We start from the raw sequence: 23,350 nt of genomic DNA, 5'->3' as shown, positions 1-23,350 counted from the left end.
CTGCTCCGAGAGTCACTTCCCAAACATTTTACTCTTTTGTTTGAGGAAAACCGTCATATCATATACACGCAGAAATGTGTAAAGGTATTCACAGCAACCCGTCAAAATAAAAGTTGAGTTTAACTTGAATAAGTTCTCAGCTTTAATGCTGAGGAAGCAGGTTTCTGCACCTGGGTTTGTTACTGTGATCCGTGAACGATGGTTTCGATGTCTATGTGTGTTACTTGTACACAGAATAGTACCTGTCCAAACTTACGAAATACTGAATCAAGAACAACTTTATGATTTTGAATTTGGCTCGTTGATAATATGATGGTCTTGTGTATTGAGGGTCAGAATGAGACGCACTCATCACTGAGAAAACTGACACTAGCACACTTACAGACCACAACTCTGAATGAATGCCACAGAGCTGAAATTTGGGCCTAAACGTGTCTGGTAAGCTTCTCTTTTGGACATGAAGCGATGGCTTGTTTAGAAGAACTGCTGTATTTTGTGTGTAAGTCAGAGTGTATGTTGGCTGAAGCTCAGATCCTGCTGTTTGCATGCCATAAATAAGAGCGAAAACCGCAGAAAATGTGCTTTTCTGTGTCTCTGTTTATGTGGAATGTCGCTTTAAACAGATATAGAAACATTGGCTCTTCTTACAGTTATGACAAGTATTTCAGCACGCAGATGGGAACGCTTTTGTTTGTGTTTGTGATGTCCCTGTGTGTGTGTGTGTTTTAACATACCAGACGGACGCTGTAACTCAGATTCTTCTCGTCTTTCCAAAAGTGGACTGTATTAGTCGGACACACACGTCAGTGGTCTCAGATTTAACACAGATATGGTGTGTCTCGCTCACACACAGTATATACTTTACAGTATGCATGAAATCGGTTAGTGTATATAATAAGCAACAAGCTTTGAATCAGTGTTATTTCAGAATATTATTATACTGTGAAATGCATGCATTTTAGGTTTTATAAATAATTAGAATGTGTTTTACATTTTAATAATTAATCAAATTCATTTCAGTTAATTTCATTTCCCATAAATTCAGTTAGTTACCGGCGCAAGTTTCATAAGTTTCATTCAAAGTTTTAAAACTAATATTCAAACTTAGTTTAATTTTTAGTAATTTTGAATTTATTGCAGCTTTAGTTTCAATTTGCTTTAATACACTTATTTTATTTAGTTGCCAAGGCATTTAACGTTTAATTAATATATATATAAATATAATATTTTTTTATTATTACTGTTTATTGTTAAGTCTTTCATCTTACATTTGTATTTTATTTCAGCTTTATTTAAATTAGGAATCATTTTTAAATTGTAGTACCTTAAGTACTTTTTGTAGTATTTTTTAATAATACTTTTTTAAGTTTAATTGACTTCAGTTTAAGCATTTATTTACAGTGAGTAGTTTGACTACATCAGCTCAAACATTAGATTTGCCAAGGCAATGTTTCTCATTTTGATTTGGCGTTTTTCCAATCTAATTCTGTTTTTGTTTTTCAATGAAGTGAAATGTTTCGGTTGAGGGTAATAACCCTGCTGTGTGTGAGTGATTGGAACAGTTCAGAATCTGACTGTGAAGAAGTAACACTGGCTCCAAGGCGGGAAACAGGGTTAACCATGACTTCTACTTCTGCAGGAACTGAGCAGCAGCATGATGTCATCATTCATCACACGGACTAGAGTTAGTGTGTTCATGTGTGATGTTGGGTGAATGTGACGCGAGAGGACGCACCTCACACACACACACACACACACTTCACACTATGCATGTTATGCATTCTGAACATGCACTTAATAATGCAGAGCATGCTTGTGATATTTCTCTTTCAGATCAACTTCTGTCGTGGAGCAACATTTGGAATTAGTTAAACTGTTTGGATTTGATTGACATTTGAAAGAAATACTTTGTGGAAAATATTTACAACAATAAATAAATAAAAATGAGGTGTTAATAGATGCATAATACACAATTAAAACCAATAAAAAATAATGAAAATTGATTTGAATAAATAAAATTAATCTATTAATTAGATTAAAATAAATGCATAAATAAACAATCTTAAAAAAAAATAATTACATTAATATAAATAATACAAATTAGATCTAAATAACTAATTTGATTTAAAATAAGTAAACATTAGATTAAACTGAATGAATGAATGGATGAAAACGTTTAAATATGTGTAATAAATACATAATTAATACATTAAAACTGATTTAAATAATGAAAATCAAGTCAAATAAAGTAATAGATTAATATATATATAAACTATAAAATTAGATAAAAATAAATTAGACAAATAATGCAAATTAGATTTAATAAGATCTAAATAATTTGATTAACATAACTTTTACTTTACTGAATGAATGAATAGTACAGAATTTCAGGGAGTAAAAAAAAAAAAACCTTATTGAAAACAAAATATTTCCTAAATAATGTTGTCAGTTGGCATAGTATAAAGCATACCAAATTAAATTAGTATAAATTGGGTCTTTATTCATGAAATTATATACATTAGTTGCATGTCACATTTCACATCATGAGGGTCTTTGATGTCTATTAGATTGAAAACCCTTGACCTGGATGAAGAAAAACCTGCTGTACAAAAGAGGAGGATGAACATACATGTGTATCTAAATGAGGACGTATCATAAACGCTGCATAATCAGAATAACTCCATCTACAGCCAATCAAAACCAGAGATTTATTTTCTGAATCGTTTACATCTTTGAGTTTGGATCCTCAGAGCAGCAATCTGAGCACCCAGCGGGTTTAATTCAAGCCATCGTTAGTTTCCATTAGAGGCGCAGGGACATTAATGATGCTGAGATCAGCCGATCAATCAGCTTTTAGAGGAATGTTGTGATTCATCGTCCGAGGGACAGTGTGTCAGAATGATTCTTCAAAAGAATCGCTTCAAAAGAGTCATTCTGAATCAGACCGCACTGCTTTCGCTGTTTTATTTAGTGTTTCTTTCTCATCGTGTGGGTTTTATAATGCAGACTTGTGTAAAATAAGATTAGTTTTGCCTTGCGGATGCTTCAGTCTGTCTGTCGTGAATGTTGTCGACTCAGCAGGTTTGATCACACATGTGGCTCACACAAACCACAAGACTGAAGACAGACAGACGCTGAAGATTGTAAAACGCTTGCACAACGCAGCCAGCTAAAGCTGCAGAACTACAGTAGAGCGGGTTCAGTGTGTGTGTGTGTGTGTGTGTGTTTTGGTCAGATAATGGTTGATTTTGAGGGAATGTGTGAAATCTGAAAGCATCATTAGATGAGCTGAAATGTTTAATAAACGTATAGAAATGATGTGGAGAGTTGGCATGAGATTCATCGTACTTCATCTATCAGCCTTCAGAGACCAGTACTTGATATTTATATTCTACAGTTCAGTCTCATGCAGAATTACATTTTACAAGTACCATGATTTGTTTTGGCTTTTTATTGCATGATTTGTTGATCCGTAACATGGAAATGTAGTTTTTTTTATTTATACCTTGGAGTGGTATGTTAACACTACTTTTTGTCTGTAAATGTTTTGAGAGGGATTTTTATCTTTTGTATTTATTTTTCTTAATTTTTTTTATAATTATTCCTTAATATTATTATTGTTATTATTATAAAATATATATCAAGCTTTTGAGCACTACTTAACTAGTTTAGATTTTTTGTTTCAAATTGTATTTTTGTAATATTTCAGTATATTATAACAATTTTATAATATATAATACTATGGCACATTATATTATAATATGCAAATAATAAAATATTTTAATATTTCAAATAGTAATTAATAAATAATAATCATTTAATATTTAATTTAATATATTAATCTAATAATTTATATAATATATTTATATTTTTAGTTCATTATTATATTTTATTAATAATAGTATAATATTAAAATAAGTTAATTTTATATTTATATTGTGATGCTTTATTAGAATATTTGAACGATATTTTACTTTTTCAAATTGTGTATATATATATATATATATATATATATATATATACATAAGTGTGTGTGTTTATATATTATTTAAAAAAAATTATATTCACTTTTTCAATATTTATATATATATATATATATATATATATATATATATATATATATATATATATATATATATATATATATATATATATATATATATATATATATATATATATAATATTTTAAAAATACAATATTGTAATATTTTACTTTTCAAAATTACCTTGTAAAATTGAATGAATGAATAAATAAATAAATGCATTTAATTTATTCTTGATGTGATCAGTGGTGTATTCAGTCTTCTGGAGTGACTCTCGTGGGATGGTAATCAGCTGATGTCCTTGTCTCTTCTCTTCATGTGGTTTGTGTCTGTTGGGACCCCGTGGTCTCTGGGGCCAGCTGATGGTTTTAAAGCAGACTTCTCCCAGTGAACAGGGCCCTCAGGGGCCGTCCTGTCTTCGGCTCCTGAGCTTCTGTCTAGGTAACCTATGGAGAGACATCTAACTAGTTATATATTGCTAAACGAGAGGCTGCCTCTACTGTCTGGATCTGGTTTGGTGAGGGCTGGACAGTGCACAAAAACAATCAGTCTGTGCACTGAATAAATATACTACAGTAGCACAGTTCTGCAAGTGTATGAGCCTCTGGCTTCCAGTATGAAGTAAACACTCATCACATTACGTGTGTACTCAGTAATGCTCACTCACAGTCAGAACGCCCTCGCATAAATACCAGAAATATTATATATTTTTTAAGCCCAAGACCTTAGAAACTACCCAGCAGTGCAGTATAAAACAGCTCGGAGCTCAGCAACACGTGAGTGTGACGTCGACTCTCATATCATTAGTGTTTTCTTGTTGGAGAACATCAGACCTGACTGAACCTGAACACTGTAATCTTGTGTTAGATTAGATGCGTTCCTCTTCACGCTTCCTTCTCGCTTTCTACAGAACATCTGTTATCTGTATCACACCCACATACAGTCTCTCTCTCTCGCTCTCATCTGAACACACTGTACTGAGCAGAATCATTATTCCTGTGCTGGCTGGACGACACTCAATGGCCTTTTATTTCTGTCTGTCTTTTGCTTTGGCCTGGGTCTCACCGGCTAGACAGACAGGAAGCTGAAATCAACAGCACTTCCTGTCTGAGCTCTTTTTCCCATCGTTTGATCTCAGAAAAACACATTAAAATATATTTTCATTACATAGTAATTAATTACACTGCATTCGCAACTTCCAAATTATTATTATTAATATTAGTTTTTCATATTTTTTTTTACATTTGATTTATTTTGTACTTTTTATTTTTATACTTATATATTTTAATATTTTATTTATATTTATCTTTATTTGTTAAGTATATATTTTCATTTTAATACTTTAAGTGGTTATATTACTTTTTATATTCTTATTTTTATATTTATATTTCTTATTGTTATTGCTATTTGTCATGAATATATTTCCAATTTAATAATTTAAATGAATTTGTATTTTTATTAATGTAAAATTTTATTTATTTTTATACTTTACATTGTTATTTTTGTATTTAAATGTTTCATATTACTTGTATTTTATATTTTATGTATTAAATTGTATATTTTAGTAATTTACAAATATAAACTAAAATACGTAAAAATTATATATAATATAAATGTATATATATACATTTATATTATATATATTTTTTACGTATTTTAGTTTATTATATATATATACATTTATATTATATATATTTCTTACGTATTTTAGTTTATATTTGTAGTTACTTTTTATACTTTTATTTTACTTTATATTTCATTTTATATTTTTGTAGTTTTTTGTATGTTAATTTAATATTTAATATTTTATCATTTGTATTCATTTTTATATGAGTCTGTGTGCATATATTGTGGACTGATTTTTGTGTGTGAACTAAAAACACAGCAGCACGCTGCAATCAATCCTGCACACTCCAGCAGTAGAAGCATTCCCAGCACCCACATGCACACACACGCGCACACACACACACGTCATCCCGCTTCACCTGGAATCAGGCTGCTTCATTTGACGAGACCTTCAGGGTCGTGTAGAGTCACAGCGTTTCTGCTTCACGCTCACATGAACCAAAAAGATGCTCACTGTAGCACATACAACATCAGTGCAAGTGCAACCCTGCAAACACACTAGTTACTGCACAGCATCTGCCCAAACACCCTAACAACTGTATAGAAACTGACTAAAGAGCACAGGTATCTGTGTTGTCCATTACAGATGTGATTGTAGGATATTCATGTATAATCATCAGCTGGTTCTATTCTGCAACACCCAGAAGATAATTTCTGTTGTTTAGTCATTTAAAGGTCATCTAACAATTTGTCTGTCCTGTAGTTCAATTTCTATGTTTTGCTAAGCTTCCAGGTAACATTTCACCCCCAAATCAAAGGGAATAAAAAAAAAACTAAACTTAAAAAAATAAAGCATTTTTATTGTGGTTGTAAAGAAATTATTTTTTTAATTTATAAAAAACTGTAATGTAGTCGTTCAGTTTACATCCCATTGCTTGGATTTTGAGCTGTAGTTCAGTGTTTGTCATGTAGTTAAGAATCTATAACCTGTTATATCAGTTTATGTCCTGTAATTTAGGTTGAAGATTCTGTCCTGTAGTTTACAGTCTGTCCTGTAGTTTACAATCCCTCAGATCTGAGTTGGTCCTGTAGATCAGCGTTTGTGCTGTAGTTCAGTGTTTGTCTTGTATTCCAGAATCTGACCTGTCATTCAGTTTATGTCCTGTAGTTTAGGTAGAAGATTCTGTCCTGTAGTTTACAATCTCTCAGTTTTGAGTCTGTCCTTTAGGTAAGAGTTTGTGATGAGGTTCAGTGTTTGTCACGCAGTTCAGAATCTGACCTGTCATTCAGTTTATGTCCTGTAGTTTAGGTAGAAGATTCTGTCCTGTAGTTTACAATCTCTCAGTTTTGAGTCTGTCCTTTAGGTAAGAGTTTGTGATGAGGTTCAGTGTTTGTTACACAGTTCAGAATCTGACCTGTCATTCTGTTTATGTCCTATAGTTTAGATTGAATATTATGTCCTATAGTATATAGTCTGTCCTGTAGTTTACAATCTCTCAGTTTTGAGTCTGTCCACTAGGTAAGAGTTTGTGATGAGGTTCAGTGTTTGTCACGCAGTTCAGAATCTGACCTGCCAGTCAGTTTATGTCCTGTAGTTTAGGTTGAAGATTCTGTCCTGTAGTTTATAATCTCTGTTTTGAGTCTGTCCTCTAGGTAAGAGTTTGTGATAAGGTTCGGTGCTTGTCTTGTATTCCAGAATCTGACCTGTCAGTCAGTTTATATCCTGTAGTTTAGGTTGAAGATTCTGTCCTGTAGTTTACAATCTCTGTTTTGAGTCTGTCCTCTAGGTAAGAGTTTGTGATAAGGTTTGGTGCTTGTCTTGTATTCCACAATCTGACCTGTCAGTCAGTTTATATCCTGTAGTTTAGGTTGAAGATTCTGTCCTGTAGTTTACAATCTCTGTTTTGAGTCTGTCCTCTAGGTAAGAGTTTGTGATAAGGTTCGGTGCTTGTCTTGTATTCCAGAATCTGACCTGTCAGTCAGTTTATATCCTGTAGTTTAGGTTGAAGATTCTGTCCTGTAGTTTACAATCTCTGTTTTGAGTCTGTCCTCTAGGTAAGAGTTTGTGATAAGGTTCGGTGCTTGTCTTGTATTCCAGAATCTGACCTGTCAGTCAGTTTATGTCCTGTAGTTTAGGTTGAAGATTCTGTCCTGTAGTTTATAATCTCTGTTTTGAGTCTGTCCTCTAGGTAAGAGTTTGTGATAAGGTTCGGTGCTTGTCTTGTATTCCAGAATCTGACCTGTCAGTCAGTTTATGTCCTGTAGTTTAGGTTGAAGATTCTGTCCTGTAGTTTACAATCTCTGTTTTGAGTCTGTCCTTTAGGTAAGAGTTTGTGACGAGGTTCAGTGTTTGTCACACAGTTCAGAATCTGACCTGTCATTCTGTTTATGTCCTATAGTTTAGATTGAATATTAAGTCCTATAGTATATAGTCTGTCCTGTAGTTTACAATCTCTCAGTTTTGAGTCTGTCCACTAGGTAAGAGTTTGTGATGAGGTTCAATGTTTGTCACGCAGTTCAGAATCTGACCTGCCAGTCAGTTTATGTCCTGTAGTTTAGGTTGAAGATTCTGTCCTGTAGTTTTTAATCTCTGTTTTGAGTCTGTCCTCTATGTAAGAGTTTGTGATAAGGTTCGGTGCTTGTCTTGTATTCCAGAATCTGACCTGTCAGTCAGTTTATATCCTGTAGTTTAGGTTGAAGATTCTGTCCTGTAGTTTACAATCTCTGTTTTGAGTCTGTCCTCTAGGCAAGAGTTTGTGATAAGGTTCGGTGCTTGTCTTGTATTCCAGAATCTGACCTGTCAGTCAGTCTATGTCCTGTAGTTTAGGTTGAAGATTCTGTCCTGTAGTTTACAATCTCTGTTTTGAGTCTGTCCTCTAGGTAAGAGTTTGTGATAAGGTTCGGTGCTCGTCTTGTATTCCAGAATCTGACCTGTCAGTCAGTTTATGTCCTGTAGTTTAGGTTGAAGATTCTGTCCTGTAGTTTATAATCTCTGTTTTGAGTCTGTCCTCTATGTAAGAGTTTGTGATAAGGTTCAGTGCTTGTCTTGTATTCCAGAATCTGACCTGTCAGTCAGTTTATGTCCTGTAGTTTAGGTTGAAGATTCTGTCCTGTAGTTTATAATCTCTGTTTTGAGTCTGTCCTCTATGTAAGAGTTTGTGATAAGGTTCAGTGCTTGTCTTGTATTCCAGAATCTGACCTGTCAGTCAGTTTATATCCTGTAGTTTAGGTTGAAGATTCTGTCCTGTAGTTAACCAGCACTTAACCAACTAATACTAGCACTTTTCCTTCTTTTCTTGTCTTTTCATTTATTTAAAAAAAAAAACTGGCTTTTCGTTCTGTACTAGACTAACTGAAACTTATCATGGCACTTGTATACTGTTGTTGTTCTCTTGTTGACCTGACTGCTTCTATTGTTCTCATTTGTAAGTAGCTTTGGATAAAAGCATCTGCTAAATGATTAAATGTAATGTAAATGTAGTTTACAATCTCTGTTTTGAGTCTGTCCTCTAGGTAAGAGTTTGTGATTAGGTTCAGTGTTTGTGACACGGTTCAGAATCTGACCTGTCATTCAGTTTGTCCTGTAGTTTAGGTAGAATATTCTGTCCTGTAGTTTATAGTCTGTCCTGTAGTTTACAATCCCTCAGATCTGAGTTGGTCCTGTAGATCAGCGTTTGTGCTGTAGTTCAGTGTTTGTCTTGTATTCCAGAATCTGACCTGTCATTCAGTTTATGTCCTGTAGTTTAGGTAGAAGATTATCTTCTGTAGTTTACAATCTCTCAGTTTTCAGTGTCCTCTAGGTATGATTTTATTATGTAGTTTAGAATCTAACCTGTCATTCTAATACTAGCTCTAATGTGTTCAGGATGATGTGATGGTAATATAAAATAATCTGAAAATATATCTGATATGTCATCTCTCTGTCTCTCTCCTCTTTATTGTCTCGAGGGAGTCTTGAGTGTGCGATTGAGTTTCATCTGCAGAGCAGCACAAATGCGATCAGAATTTTAGATGATCTTACAAATTGCTGCAATTGTGTGTCATTGTCATCATTTAACCACATCTGCAGTGAACTGACACACCCACACACACACACACACACACACACACAGACATAATTTGGTTAGATCTCTAATAAAGATGTATGTGTGTGTTTAGCTCCTCTAACAAATCCTCCCTTAATGGATGTTTATTGTATGTTGAACTTATGAATTATGAACATTATGCACTTTATTCAATTTCTTTGTGTAGTTACTTTCTATGGTTCTTTCTTAGACTGTGGATATATGTATATAACTTTTTCTGTTTTTATTTTTAGGTTTTTGTCTTTTCATTGCCATTCTTTACCATCTTAATTATTTTAATGTTTGTGTGATTGTATACATTTTTGTGTATTTTCATATTTTATGTTATCAGTAGTGAAATAACTAGTCCGTTTTTGTACTTTATATTTTTGTTACTTATTATATTTGTATTTTATAATCTTATGTGTTTTATATAAAAATATGATTATTTTTATTTTGGATATTGCTTTGATATTACTTATCTAAAAAAATTATATAAATGATAACATAATTTAATGTTTATTTTTATATATAAATATAAATTTTGATTTGCATGTTTTGATATGATATATTACCCTTTATATTAATTTTATTTAGTTTAATTTAGCAGATGCACGTTCAGTCTGTCTTCATTCTAAGACATGTCCACTTTACTCCTCCAATCAAGCCCTGTCATTAAATATCCTGTTTCTCTTGGAAATACACATTACAGAAGTGAGTACTTCTGTAAATCAGTCGTTTTCTTTAGGGATAGTGTGGGTTTGTTTGTCATGAGTCATCATGACTAGCTTTATATAACAGTATTTAATTATAAAACAATAGAAATCAATGCTGTATCCTCATTTAGCCTGATATATCTGTGTGTTTGTGTAGAACAGAAGTTTGACTTTTCTGAGGCACTACAGAAGGAGAACTAAACATTTAAATGAATCCATTAATTATTCATTTAGTCCAAACGAAACTTCTGCTTTAGTCTCTGTCAGAAAGTCTGTGTTTTTGACATGATCGCTCTAGTGTGCTGTCTTACCTTGTGCTAAACTCCATATAAAACAAACGTTTTCTGATTATTTCACACTGTATATTGTCTGACAGCAGGTCTGTTGATGTGAATGGTGAAAACCCTGAAGCTGAATCCTCACTGACTGAACGATTACATTCACTTCATGCTCCAGAACAAACACATATGACAAATAATGGAGTGATTTATCCCATTATTTCTCAATTACACAAAGAAACGTCTCTCTTTAGATGTGTTCATGAAACAGATGGGGTCGGATGACAAGAGCTGTCAGTCGAGCGGTTTGGCAAACTGCACTTTTTAGTTTTGGTTGCGTAAACATGTACCCATGGGTGTTTTTTTTAATAGTTTTTTTATTGTTATTTTCATCTATTTTATTTTGTATTTTTCTTTAATCTATATTTTTATTTTATTTTTTATTTTATTTTATTTTATTTTATTTTATTTTATTTTACGAAAATGGCCATGCAGACTATTAGTATGTGAAAAGTGTCTAAATTGGTAAATTTGGTTGCAAAACAAATAGTTTCATATTGAAAGTTTATTTTATTTTATACACGAAAATGGCCATGCAGACTATTAGTATGTGAAGGTGTCAGGTATTGCATTAGTAAATTTGGTAGCAAAATATGAAATACAGTTTCATATTGAAAGTGTTTTTTTTGTTGTTGTTTTTTTACACAGAATTGACTGACCTTTGTGTAATTGTAAGGCTTGAAGGTGTAGTTAATGTCAGTTTTAGCTCAAGGCATTTTAATGCTAAGCCTTTGTGTGAGTATTTACGTGTGTGTGTGTGTGTGTGTGTGTGTGTGTGAGAAAGAGAGATTACACCTAGTGTTGACCCACATCTGAAGTGTGCAGTGAAATCCATCACAACCGCCGTGCATTTAAAAACACGTCTGAATCTACAGCGCTAAAGCAAGCACACATTAAAAACATTGGATTGCATTACATTTAAAAAACGATTTGTGCGTTATGTTTTGTACACTGGTGTGTTGCACTGATCTGAGGCCTGTCTTGTGACGGCCGTCTGATCCTGCAGCTGATCTGTGAGGGGTTTAGAGCGACTCTGATCCTCTGTGTTTGTGTCCTCCGGCGCGGGCTGGGAACCTCTACAGGATCTTCAGTACTGCGCTATGTTTAATTAGGCATCTAATGTGATTAGCTTTACTTTCTCTGCCTCGGGATACAGTGTTTGAGTATTACAAATGACAGAATAAACACCTCTGTAGCTTTTAGAGTTTAGTTTAACAGAACGTGATATGATTGGCTTTCAGTGTGTGTTTGTGAGACTGTGTTAGTGCGAGTTTGAGTTATTTTGAATATGTTATTGTTTATTTTATTGTATTTTTAAATATCATAATTTATATATATATATATATATATATATTTCATGTTTTAAAAATGTACATATAATTTTGAAATTAATTTAAAATTTATATGTACATTTTTAAAACATTAAATATATATATATTATGCATGGCCATTTTCGCGTATAAAAAAAAAAAAAAAAAAATCCTAATAAAATTTTTCAATCATATTTACAAAATGATTGAAATATTTTATTTGGATTTTTTTAAATAGATATTTGAAATTTTTAAAAGATATTTTTATGATTTTTGAATGTTTATATATAAATATATAAACTATAATTGAATGAATTTAAACATATAATAAGATGAGCGTTTAGACTGTTTTAGATTGATAGTATTATACTGGGAAAGATGAAACCTGTGCCTGGAGATAAACATGTTGACCCTTTAGCATGAAGCGCTGACAGCGTAATTAACCCATCGGTGTCTGTCCTCTCGCTGTCACCGGCCGCCCTCTTTAACCAGCAGCGAGGGTGTGAGGCTGTGCTTCTCTTGTGTTGGTTAACAGAAAGTGACAGTGTGGAAATGGCCCCAGGGTCCCCGCTGAAGATATGTGGCCTGTCTTGACAGAAACCGCAGAGAAACTCCATTATGGAGCAAATACAGAGGGAATAAACTGTCAAACCACACGAGAGACGAGACAGAGAATCATTCCAGCACATTAGACACACAATCTGATTTTATATATATATTTTATGTGTGTGTGTGTATGTGTATATGTATATATACAGTAATTTAGCAGTTTTAAAACGGTTTAAAATAATTACATTTTTTATTTAAATAATTTGTGTATTTTTTTAAGCATTTAGATTTTTTTTTACTTATGTATACATGTATGTATTTTTTTAATTATATTTAGATTTTTTTTTCAAATACATATAAAATGTTTTAAATACCTTTTTAATTTTTTATTTAAATATTTTGTGTATTTTTTTTAAGCATTTCGATAATTTAGTCGTTTTTTCTTTTTTTTTTTTACTTATGTATACGTACATTCGATATATTTGTAATTTATATTATATTATTATAAAATAAAATATAAATATAAAAGTTTTTTTTTTTTTCAAATGCATATCAAAAATTGTATTTAAACACCTTTTAAATATGCATTCATATTAAACTATTTTAATTGTAAAAATTTAGGAAACTGTAGGATGCATAGCCATTTCCATGCATCATGCAATCAAAATGGTATTCTACGGTGCTCCAAAGTGTGCCTTGCTGTACCATTGTCCATAAATATTATAGTAAAGAGTGTTTTTCCTTGGGCTCCTGTCCCAGTCGAGCACTGAATCGCAGGCATCTCCTGACGCCTCCCAGTGGAGCTCCTGAGCTCTGGAAGGTTCTCCAGGTTCAGCCCTGTTTATGTTCACTTCATCATGTTCACACGTTTCTTGTCATTAATCAGCTGTCACATATTCGGCCCCCCACTTCATGTGGTGCAGGCTGTGTTTGTGTAAAGCTTGAGCTCCGTGTGTTTGGCTTCTTTCTTGCAGAAGAGAGGCAGCTTTAGACTTTCAGCTTCCAAACGGGACATTTCATCTCATTTTATTTGTTATTTCTTCTAGTTGTTTACCTATGTAATATAAATTTAAATAGTTGTAAAAATTTTGATATTAATTAAATAAATGTTTTAAAATATTGTTAAAAATATTTAAAATATGTATTAATATTTACCTATTATAAGATCTGTAATTATATTTTAAATATTAATTAAGGGGAAGATTTCAGGTTTCAAATGGGACATTTCATCCAGTGAGTTTTTTATTTAATCCAGTGTAAAGTTATGTTACATTTAATTTGATGTAGTAAATGTTTGAGAAATATGTTTGCATGTTTATGTTAACATATTTTTTTAAACCAAGTTGTATTCAAATCATAATCACTATACAGTATTATTTTTACTTCTATTTTTAGTGATTATTTTTTAAAGTTTTTTTTCATTATTTAAAATATTTGGAAAAAAAACCCTGTTTTAATTATATTTTGAATATTTTGAGGGATATACAATGTCACCATTCAGCTTCGAACTGTAAATTTGCGGTTAAAATATGCATGTTTATATATTTTTTTCAAACTTGCTATAATAAACTTTTATTTATACTTCTAATTATTGCTCAGCTAATATAATGTACAGTAATTTGTAAAAAAAAAAATTTTTTATTGTTTGATTGTATTTTTTATTTTATTTTATACATATACATATTAATATTATATATATATATATATATATATATTCATAATAATAATATTTTCAGTATTTTAAGGGGCTTATGATGCCATAAACAAGGCAGTTTTTGAATTTAGCTTCCAAATGTTATACGTTTCATCCAGTGGTATTTTTATTAAATCCTATGTAAATTCATATTTCATATGCTTTAAGTAAATACTTTTTTTTTTTTTTTTTAAAGATCATAAATACTTTTAACTGTTGTTCAACTAATATAATGTATACTCAGGAAAGGCGCTATATAAATTCAACATTATTATTATTATTATTATACTTATGTGTAAAATACTAATTTAATTGATATATATATATATATATATTTTTTTTTTTACATATATATATTTGAACTATTACTTAAATATATTGTAATGATATTTAGAGGATCATATGAAGCAGCTTGCTTCTAAATGACGTGTGCAAAAGGCTTTTATTTAGTACAGTACAATGCAAATTTGTATTTCATTTCATTTGATCAGTGTTTCTGGTAAGATGTTTACATGTTTCTAAACTTGAATTTAAAGATCATAACCACAAAATATTTCTAACTGTTGTTCAGCTGTTGTTAAGTCACTCCTCCACATATAAAGCCCTGCTGGTTCCACATGAGTCTGAGCGGATGAAGCAATCCTGTGGAGAGATTGAAGTGAATCGGCGTGTGTTTCTGCGTGAGCTGCAGTGAAAGCAGCGGCAGGGACTCCTGGTTCCACATCATAAAGTTTTAATTGAAATGTGTCTCGTCGGGTCAGTGTGAATGGTGAGACTCGACGAGTCTGCAGAAGGATTTACTCTTCTGAACCTATCTGAGACTTTCAGCCGTTTGCAGCTTTCAGGCAAAACATTGTTTTTTTTTATCATGCACTGGTTCATTTTAAGATTTTGAGCTTTCTTAAAGTGTTTTTTCAGACTAGTGTAGGGAAAAGATCCAAAATACACTTTTAAGTGTTTCTTGTATTGCACTTAATATATTTGCGTCTATAGATTTCATTTCAAGTGCTTATCTTTAAAGACCATTTTCTCAATTTCAAGCAAAAACTGAATGGTCTGACTTTAGTTAGCTGTACTACATAAAACAGATCTGAAAGAGGAAGGCGGGAGCTTTGAATGAGACGCAGTTTCACTCTCTGCCAGCAGGGGGCGCACATGGGACAGCAGATACAGTGTTTTCTCACTGTAAACAAAGCAGCGCTGCGCTAATAAACACCAAATTTTATAGTTTTGTTCCTGTCTATGTTCTGAAGGATTCTACCGAGGGGTTTGTTCATATATCATTCCCTTGATTAGTATTTTTTTGTTTGTTTCATTGCATTTTATCGATTTGCGTCTGTTGAATTGAATTACAATGCATATCTTTAAAGGCCATTTTCTAAAAATGAGATGTTTCTCCACTTCAGCAGCACTTACATGCACCAAATTTCACAATATTGTTCTTGTCTATGTTCTGAAGGGTTTTATTGAGGGGTTTGTTCATATATTACTCACGCAACATTATGTTTGTTAAAAAAGGGTAAAAATGTATTTTTTTTTCTGTATTTTGACAGTATTTTCTAATTTTCGAGGTAGCAAAAAGAGGAATCCAAATTTCCTTCTGTAAAAACCTTTAACTCTAATATGTTAAAAAAATCAAACGATAATTTTGAACCTGGCATTACCCAATGTTCAGATAAATCTGGAAATGTGTGCAAATTACTGCTTATTTAAATAGATTATGCTTCATTTATGTATTTAAGCAACATTTCAGAAACAAATGTGCATTTCTTAAGGTAATCAATCAACTAGGGAAGTGTGGTGTATATATACCCTAAAATATTGCACGATTATGGTCAGTTTTAATCATGAACAACACAAATGAACGATAGGAATCGGTCGTCAGACTGTGTAAACCATCTGTACATGGTCTACATGAGGCATGAACAATATTTACAGTACAAAGTATTTTTTTTAAGTTTGTCCCTTAATATTGTTTGTTTCTTTGTTTTTCCTCCTCAGGCTTTTGGAAATGCCAAAACGGCCCATAACAATAATTCCAGCCGCTTTGGCAAATTTATTCAAGTCAACTATCAGGAGAGCGGGACGGTGAGAGGGTGAGATCTGCTTTTTCTGTTTAGTCACCTGACCTGTCATCCTAAATGACTGCTTTATAGTCACTTATGTCAATTACATACGCAATAGTCAATTATTTATTCAATTATAAATGGATTAAACTACTTTTATTGATACTTTTCTAGAAGTAAATGAATTTAATACTGAATAAGATGATACCGTCCTTTTGGAACAGCCTGCGTATCCCATGATGCTCTAATGTAAAGGATGAACAGTAAATCAAAATAGAATCGGAATGTGGCTTAGTGCAGTTTTAAAATCGCAGTTTTTACATAAATACATTTGTATAAATAAATGTGTTATTATGTGTGTGTGTGTGTGTGTGTGTGTGTAAAATATGAAAAGCTCAATGGTATAATGCCACAAAATTTAGAAATTAAAAGACATAAATTCTAGTATTGTAATTTTACTGCTGTAATGTAAACATTCTTTTTATATTTTTTTATTAAATACTCAATTTGTTATTTTATTTATATATTTTAAAGTATTTTGTTTCACATTTTTTTGTTCATAATAATCCTATTGTTATTATTATTATTTGTAAATCTGGAAATCGAGGCATAACATTTTGGTTGAAATGAAGCCAGAAATAATATTTTGTTTAATACTAAATTATAACATTTTAAAATTGTAAAATATTTTTTGATGTTTTTATTTAATAATAATGTTCTCTAATATGTATCAGTTTTGATTTGAAAACCATCAGTGTTGTTTCTGAGTTTTTGTGTGGAGTATTTGTAATGAATGTATTTGCTTCTGGTGGAAGTTTTAACAGATACTTTATAGGATTTTTATTGATTTTTCATTGATTATTGATTTCAGAGCGTATGTGGAGAAATATCTTCTGGAAAAATCCCGACTGGTTTATCAGGAGCACAATGAGCGGTACGTCACATGATATTATGTATTTATACCTAAAATGTTGAGATTGTTGTTATTATTTAAACCACTGGTCAGTGTTAATATTAATATTACTCATACTGTATATTATTCTCTCTCGCAGGAACTATCATGTGTTTTACTACCTGCTGGCTGGAGCAAGTGAAGAAGAAAGAAAAGCATTTCATCTCCTTAAACCAGAGGAGTATCATTACCTGAACCAGGTACAGCTGCTCAAACCAGACCCAGAACAGATTTATTGTCAAATTTAACACTGTATTTACAGTCTGTCCTTGTTCGTTCCTAATGAAAAGCACAACATGCAGAAAAACATCCTCTCAGCTCGTTTTCTGAAAAACATGCCCTGTAATCCATGGCAACACAAAGAGCTGGATGATGCTGAGGCTGTTGCCAGGTGCCGCTGTTGCCATGGTGACAGTCGTCAGCATCGGTGGAGGCAAGATCAGAGTGAACAGAATGCTGGTCGCGTGCGGCTGATCTCACACACACACACACACACACACACACTCACACACATACACTTGCCTCACTCACTCACAGAGACAGACACACACTCACTCATTCACTCAGGTTGAACAATGTTAGGTAGGTTATTCCAGAGTTTAGGCGCTAAATAGGAAAACGATCTGCCGCCCGCAGCTGATTTTGATATTCTAGGTATTATCAAATTGCCTGAGTTTTGAGAATGCAGCGGACGTGGAGGATTATAATGTAACAAGAGATTGTTCAAATACTGAGGTGTTAAATCATTCAGGGTTTTATAAGTAATAAGCAATATTTTAAAATCTATGCGATGCTTGATAGGGAGCCAGTGCAGTGTTGACCGGACCGGGCTAATATGGTCATACTTCCTGGTTCTAGTAAGAACTCTTGCTGCTGCATTTTGGACTAGCTGTAGTTTGTTTACTAAGCGTGCAGAACAACCACCCAATAAAGCATTACAATAATCTAACCTTGAGGTCATAAATGCATGGATTAACATTTCTGCATTTGACATTGAGAGCATAGGCCATAATTTAGATATATTTTTGAGATGGAAAAATGCAGTTTTACAAATGCTAGAAACGTGGCTTTCTAAGGAAAGATTGCGATCAAGTAGCACACCTAGGTTCCTAACTGATGACGAAGAATTGACAGAGCAACCATCAAGTCTTAGACAGTGTTCTAGGTTATTACATGCAGAGTTTTTAGGTCCTATAATTAACACCTCAGGGTTTTTTTTTCAGAATTTAGCAGTGAGAAATTAGTCGTCATCCAGTTTTTTATATCGACTATGCAATCCATTAGTTTTTCAAATTGGTGTGTTTCACCGGGCTGTGAAGAAATATAGAGCTGAGTATCATCAGCATAACAGTGAAAGCTAACACCATGTTTCCTGATGATATCTCCCAAGGGTTACATATAAAGCGTGAAGAGTAGCGGCCCTAGTACTGAGCCTTGAGGTACTCCATACTGCACTTGTGATCAATAGGATACATCTTCATTCACTGCTATGAACTGATGGCGGTCATATAAGTACGATTTAAACCATGCTAATGCACTTCCACTGATGCCAACAAAGTGTTCAAGTCTATGCAAAAGAATGTTGTGGTCAATTGTGTCAAACGCAGCACTAAGATCCAATAAAACTAATAGAGAGATACACCCACGATCAGATGATAAGAGCAGATCATTTGTAACTCTAAGGAGAGCAGTCTCAGTACTATGATACGGTCTAAATCCTGACTGGAAATCCTCACATATACCATTTTTCTCTAAGAAGGAATATAATTGTGAGGATACCACCTTTTCTAGTATCTTGGACAGAAAAGAGAGATTCGAGATCGGTCTGCAATTAAATAGTTCTTTGGCATGTTGTTACATGTTGTTTGGCATAAATTGTTACTCTTAAATTGGTTTGGACGTTTTTTTGTATTTTCTAGTTTGGGGAACAGACACAGTCTCTATAGTGTGATATTTAGTTGAAAGAGTCTCTATGTGCTGAGAATTAACCGTCTTCTGTGACGTGAGGTGGCTAGCAGACGATCGGTTTAGCCAGTCTGTCTGCTTTCTGCTTTCTTAGTCAACTAATTACATGCACTCGCATCACTCACTCACAGAGACAGACACACACACACACACACACACACACTCACTCACTCATACACACATTCACACACACACATACAGCATCGTCTGCCGCTTTTGTGCCGTACAACTTCCTGGTTCAGCATTGCTGTGATCATGATGCATGGATGTGTAATATTTGTGTGATATACTGCAGGAATAGACATCAGTAGATGTGTGTGAGGATCTTAGAGAGTTTCATCTCAAGAGTTTTACTCGGGGTGAACAAATCACAATGAACATTCAATTAGTGTTTGGACAGTAAACGTCTTTTTAAAGGCCAAAATATCTAGAAATTCGATATGATGCAATAATATATGAGTCCTGATCAGATTCATCGTAGTGTAGAATGGTAATGTAATGTCATCTCTGTGAGAGTGAGTGTTTACAGCCCTGTGTGTGTACCATCCATGTGTGTGTGTGTGTGTGAGAGAGAGAGACAGATGAGCATGTCTGCAGCTCTTAACTGTCTGTCTGCCTTCCAGATAACAAAGAAAGTCCACAGACAGCACTGGGGAAATTACTGTGAGACCGAGCTGGTCAGTATCAGTGTGTGTGTGTGTGTGTGTGTGTGTGTGTGTGTGTGTGTGTGTGCGTGTTCACGTAGAGCTTCTCCCGTTTGCTTTCGTCACGTCTCTACTGTTGTTGTTGTGTGTCTAAATCTAATTAGCAGCATTTAATCAAGCGCTTGATGGAGACGCAGGGATCGACTCGATTAGAGACACAGCGTTTCAAGACTTCACGTGTGGTCCTGTGCGTTCCTTTGGACCAGAACAGGGTTATTATAGTTTATAGTAATAACAATAAAAATAATATTTACCATAATTATAATAGTATAACTTTTCTTGACTTGAATGACATTAAATGTTTATAAAAATATAAAATTTATTTTATTTCAACATGTTGCAAAGGTAACATTTCTTCTTTTTTTGTTGTTGTTGAAAAACTAAAATAACTAAATGTTAAATAGTTACTGAAACTGAATATTATTACTCATACTTCAATATTGCTCAAATAAATATGAATAAATAATGTGTAGACATGAAAAGAACTAATTATAATTACTAAAAATTACTAAAGTTTTAAGTAAAATTAAAGTGAAAACTGAACAAATTTGATTCAAAGTATTGCATTATCAGGAAAAAATGGGAAAATAATTAAGAAATATTTTTTTAAATGTATATTTTTGTTGTATTTCTTTTACTTTTATTTTGATTATCATTTGTTTCATTTTGTTAGATTATTTTACATTTTTATTTTATTTTTATATTGTATTTAGTTTTTAATTTTAGCATTGTTTTATATGATATTATTTTATTAATTTCATACATTTTTTATTTGTAATATTTCAATATTTTTAATGATTTTTACATTAGTATATTTTTGCCTTTAGCATCCAGATGAACCTTACTGATTTGTTTTGTTGTTGTTCTTGCTTGCTCTGTCTCAGCACAGTTTTGCTCGTGTTAATAGTTTTATAACGAGACGTTTTGTTCCCATGGGATCTTGAGGAACTGGGTTTACATTCACAGGTTGATTCTGAAACGTTGTATCATTGTCAGGAATCGCTGAGATGAACCGACTTTAGAGTGATCCAAACACTTACATCAGGCTATTATTAGGGTCAACAGGAAGTTGTGTGTCTCTCACCGCCTCACTTCCTCTGCACACTTCTGCCTCTGACCGTCCTCAAAGAGCTGCGGCTTTGTGTTTGTGTTTTAATGAGTCACGTTTAATTTACTGCAAATCCTTATGCTCATTATGCAACTACATTATATTAACTGCTCCCCTACTACTATTATGGTGTTATTAATATTTTGAATGTTTTTATTTTTATAATTTTTGTTTTTTAAATGTATAATGTTCTAAAATGTTTTAGTGTTTATTTAAATAATTATTAGTAATTTTTTTTTTTAATGTGTCATTTTCCTTTTTACATTTTTTTTTTTTTTTTAATTGTTATCTAGTTTTTATATATTTGTGTTTCATTTAAAGTTGAAAACTAAATGAAAATTGCCTTGGTAAGTATCTGAAAGAGTTAATTTTGTTTCATTAATATAATATTTAATATAATATAATAAATATAATAATATAATAAAACAATATTATAATATTAAAATATTATAATATAATATTATTATTTAAAGAATGATAATTTTATGATCATAAACAATGTTAATAATTGATAATAATAAATAAAATAAAAAAAGTACATTTTATTTCAAGTAGCAATCATGTTTTTTAAGTGGTTTTAGTTTTAGTTAACTCTAATAATCCTGTTACTTGTACTTTATTGCAGGAATAGTTCATGCAAACACAAACCCGTCATCATTTATTCACCCTTATTCCATTGCAAACCTGTGTGATATATTATAATAAATATTTAATGCTAATTAACATTTTATTAAATATCATAAACAATAAAAAATAGTATTATTTATTTATAATAAAATAAATAAAACTCTTGATGAATGTTGACACTTTTAATGTACTTTTATGAATCTTTTATTTCAGGTATCATTTATTTTATTACTATTAACACCAAGGCGAGGTTAAATGTGGGTTGGAGGTGAAATGAGAGTGATTTGGGGGGTGTTTTGTGCCTTGATTAACGCTCCGTGTGTTGTGTTTGGCTCAGGACTGTTTCACGGTGGAAGGAGAAGATCTGAAGCATGACTTTGAGCGTCTGCAGCTGGCCATGGAGATGGTGGGCTTCCTGCCGATCACCAGAAAACAGTGAGTTACAGCGTGAAACCACGTCTGAAGAGACACACGGTCTGCCTGTCAATCACTTCATGTGTTCAGGCTTTCTGGCATCTGATTGGCTGATGTGGCATTAGAGGGTGGGGTTGTGATGATGTATTTCTCTTTACGTTTTAGTTTTATTTATTGTGAGATTTGACTCATGTTTTGTTCCCCCCAGAATCTTTTCCTTACTGTCTGCGATTCTTCTGCTGGGAAATATCCGTTACAAGAAGAAGACGTACAGAGACGACTCCATCGACATCAGCAACCCAGAGGTGCTTCCTATCGTCTCCGAACTGCTGGAGGTGAGACGAACCACAAATCTAAACCTGTGCAAATCGAGCTACATTTAAATGATTGATTTTTAAAAAATGTATTTTTATGTTTTATTTAATATTTTGAACTAATTGAATTCATTTTATTGTTTTATTTTATATCGTAATTCGATTTATTTAATTTTATATTCCAATTTTATTTTTATTTATGATCAAGTTTTTGTAATTTCGGGTTTTTGTCATGTTTTGTAATTGGTCATTAAACATTTTATATAGGTTGACATTCTTATTGTACTTTATCAATGTATCAGTTTCTATTTTTCTTGCACATTTTTAATAAGTTTTCCATCTAAAATGTATTTATTTTTATTAGTTATTTAATTAATTAATTTATTTATTATTTTTTATTTTATTTTAAATTTTATTGTTTGTTTATTTATTTATTTTATCATTTTATTTTTATTTATTTTATTTTATTTTATTGTTTATTTATTTATTTATTTTATTATTTTAATCTTATTTATTTTTATTTATTTTATTTTATTTATTTTGTTTTATTTTATTTTATTGTTTATTTATTTATCATTTATTATTTTATTATTTTATTCTTATTTAGTTTATTTTATTTTATTTTTTTATTTTTTTATTTTATTATTAAATGTTATTATTTTATTTTATTTTATTTATTTTATTTTTTATTTTATTTTATTATTAAATGTTATTATTTTATTTTATTTTATTTTATTATTTTTTTATTTATTTTTTTATGAATCTTGACTCCAGCTGCTTCAGTTTAATCTCACACTGAGAAAGGTTTGGTTTTCTCTGCACACATGAGTCTTTGGCCTGAAGACTTTCTGCTTTATGAGCTTTAGATTCCTCATTTGTGTTTTCTTTTTACAATGTTTTGGTCCTTTCTGAAAACTTTTG

General features: G+C 32.0%; 1 protein-coding gene across 1 annotated transcript in view; it reads left to right on the top strand.

Moving 5' to 3' along the window:
* The window catches only part of myo9ab (myosin IXAb), a 97,877-nt gene that overhangs the window by 28,529 nt on the left and 45,998 nt on the right, over window positions 1-23,350 (top strand). Inside the window, exons 4-9 of the mRNA XM_059535921.1 lie at window positions 16,281-16,375; window positions 17,217-17,279; window positions 17,398-17,497; window positions 19,886-19,939; window positions 22,039-22,136; window positions 22,324-22,450. Coding sequence (XP_059391904.1) covers window positions 16,281-16,375; window positions 17,217-17,279; window positions 17,398-17,497; window positions 19,886-19,939; window positions 22,039-22,136; window positions 22,324-22,450 — 537 coding nt within the window. The remainder of the gene's footprint in view (window positions 1-16,280; window positions 16,376-17,216; window positions 17,280-17,397; window positions 17,498-19,885; window positions 19,940-22,038; window positions 22,137-22,323; window positions 22,451-23,350) is intronic.

The sequence above is a fragment of the Carassius carassius genome, chromosome 43, assembly GCF_963082965.1.
Source record: "Carassius carassius chromosome 43, fCarCar2.1, whole genome shotgun sequence".
In the NCBI taxonomy this organism is placed as follows: Eukaryota; Metazoa; Chordata; class Actinopteri; order Cypriniformes; family Cyprinidae; genus Carassius; species Carassius carassius.
Note: the sequence above shows the minus strand (reverse complement) of the source record. Positions and strands in the feature narration are given on the sequence as shown.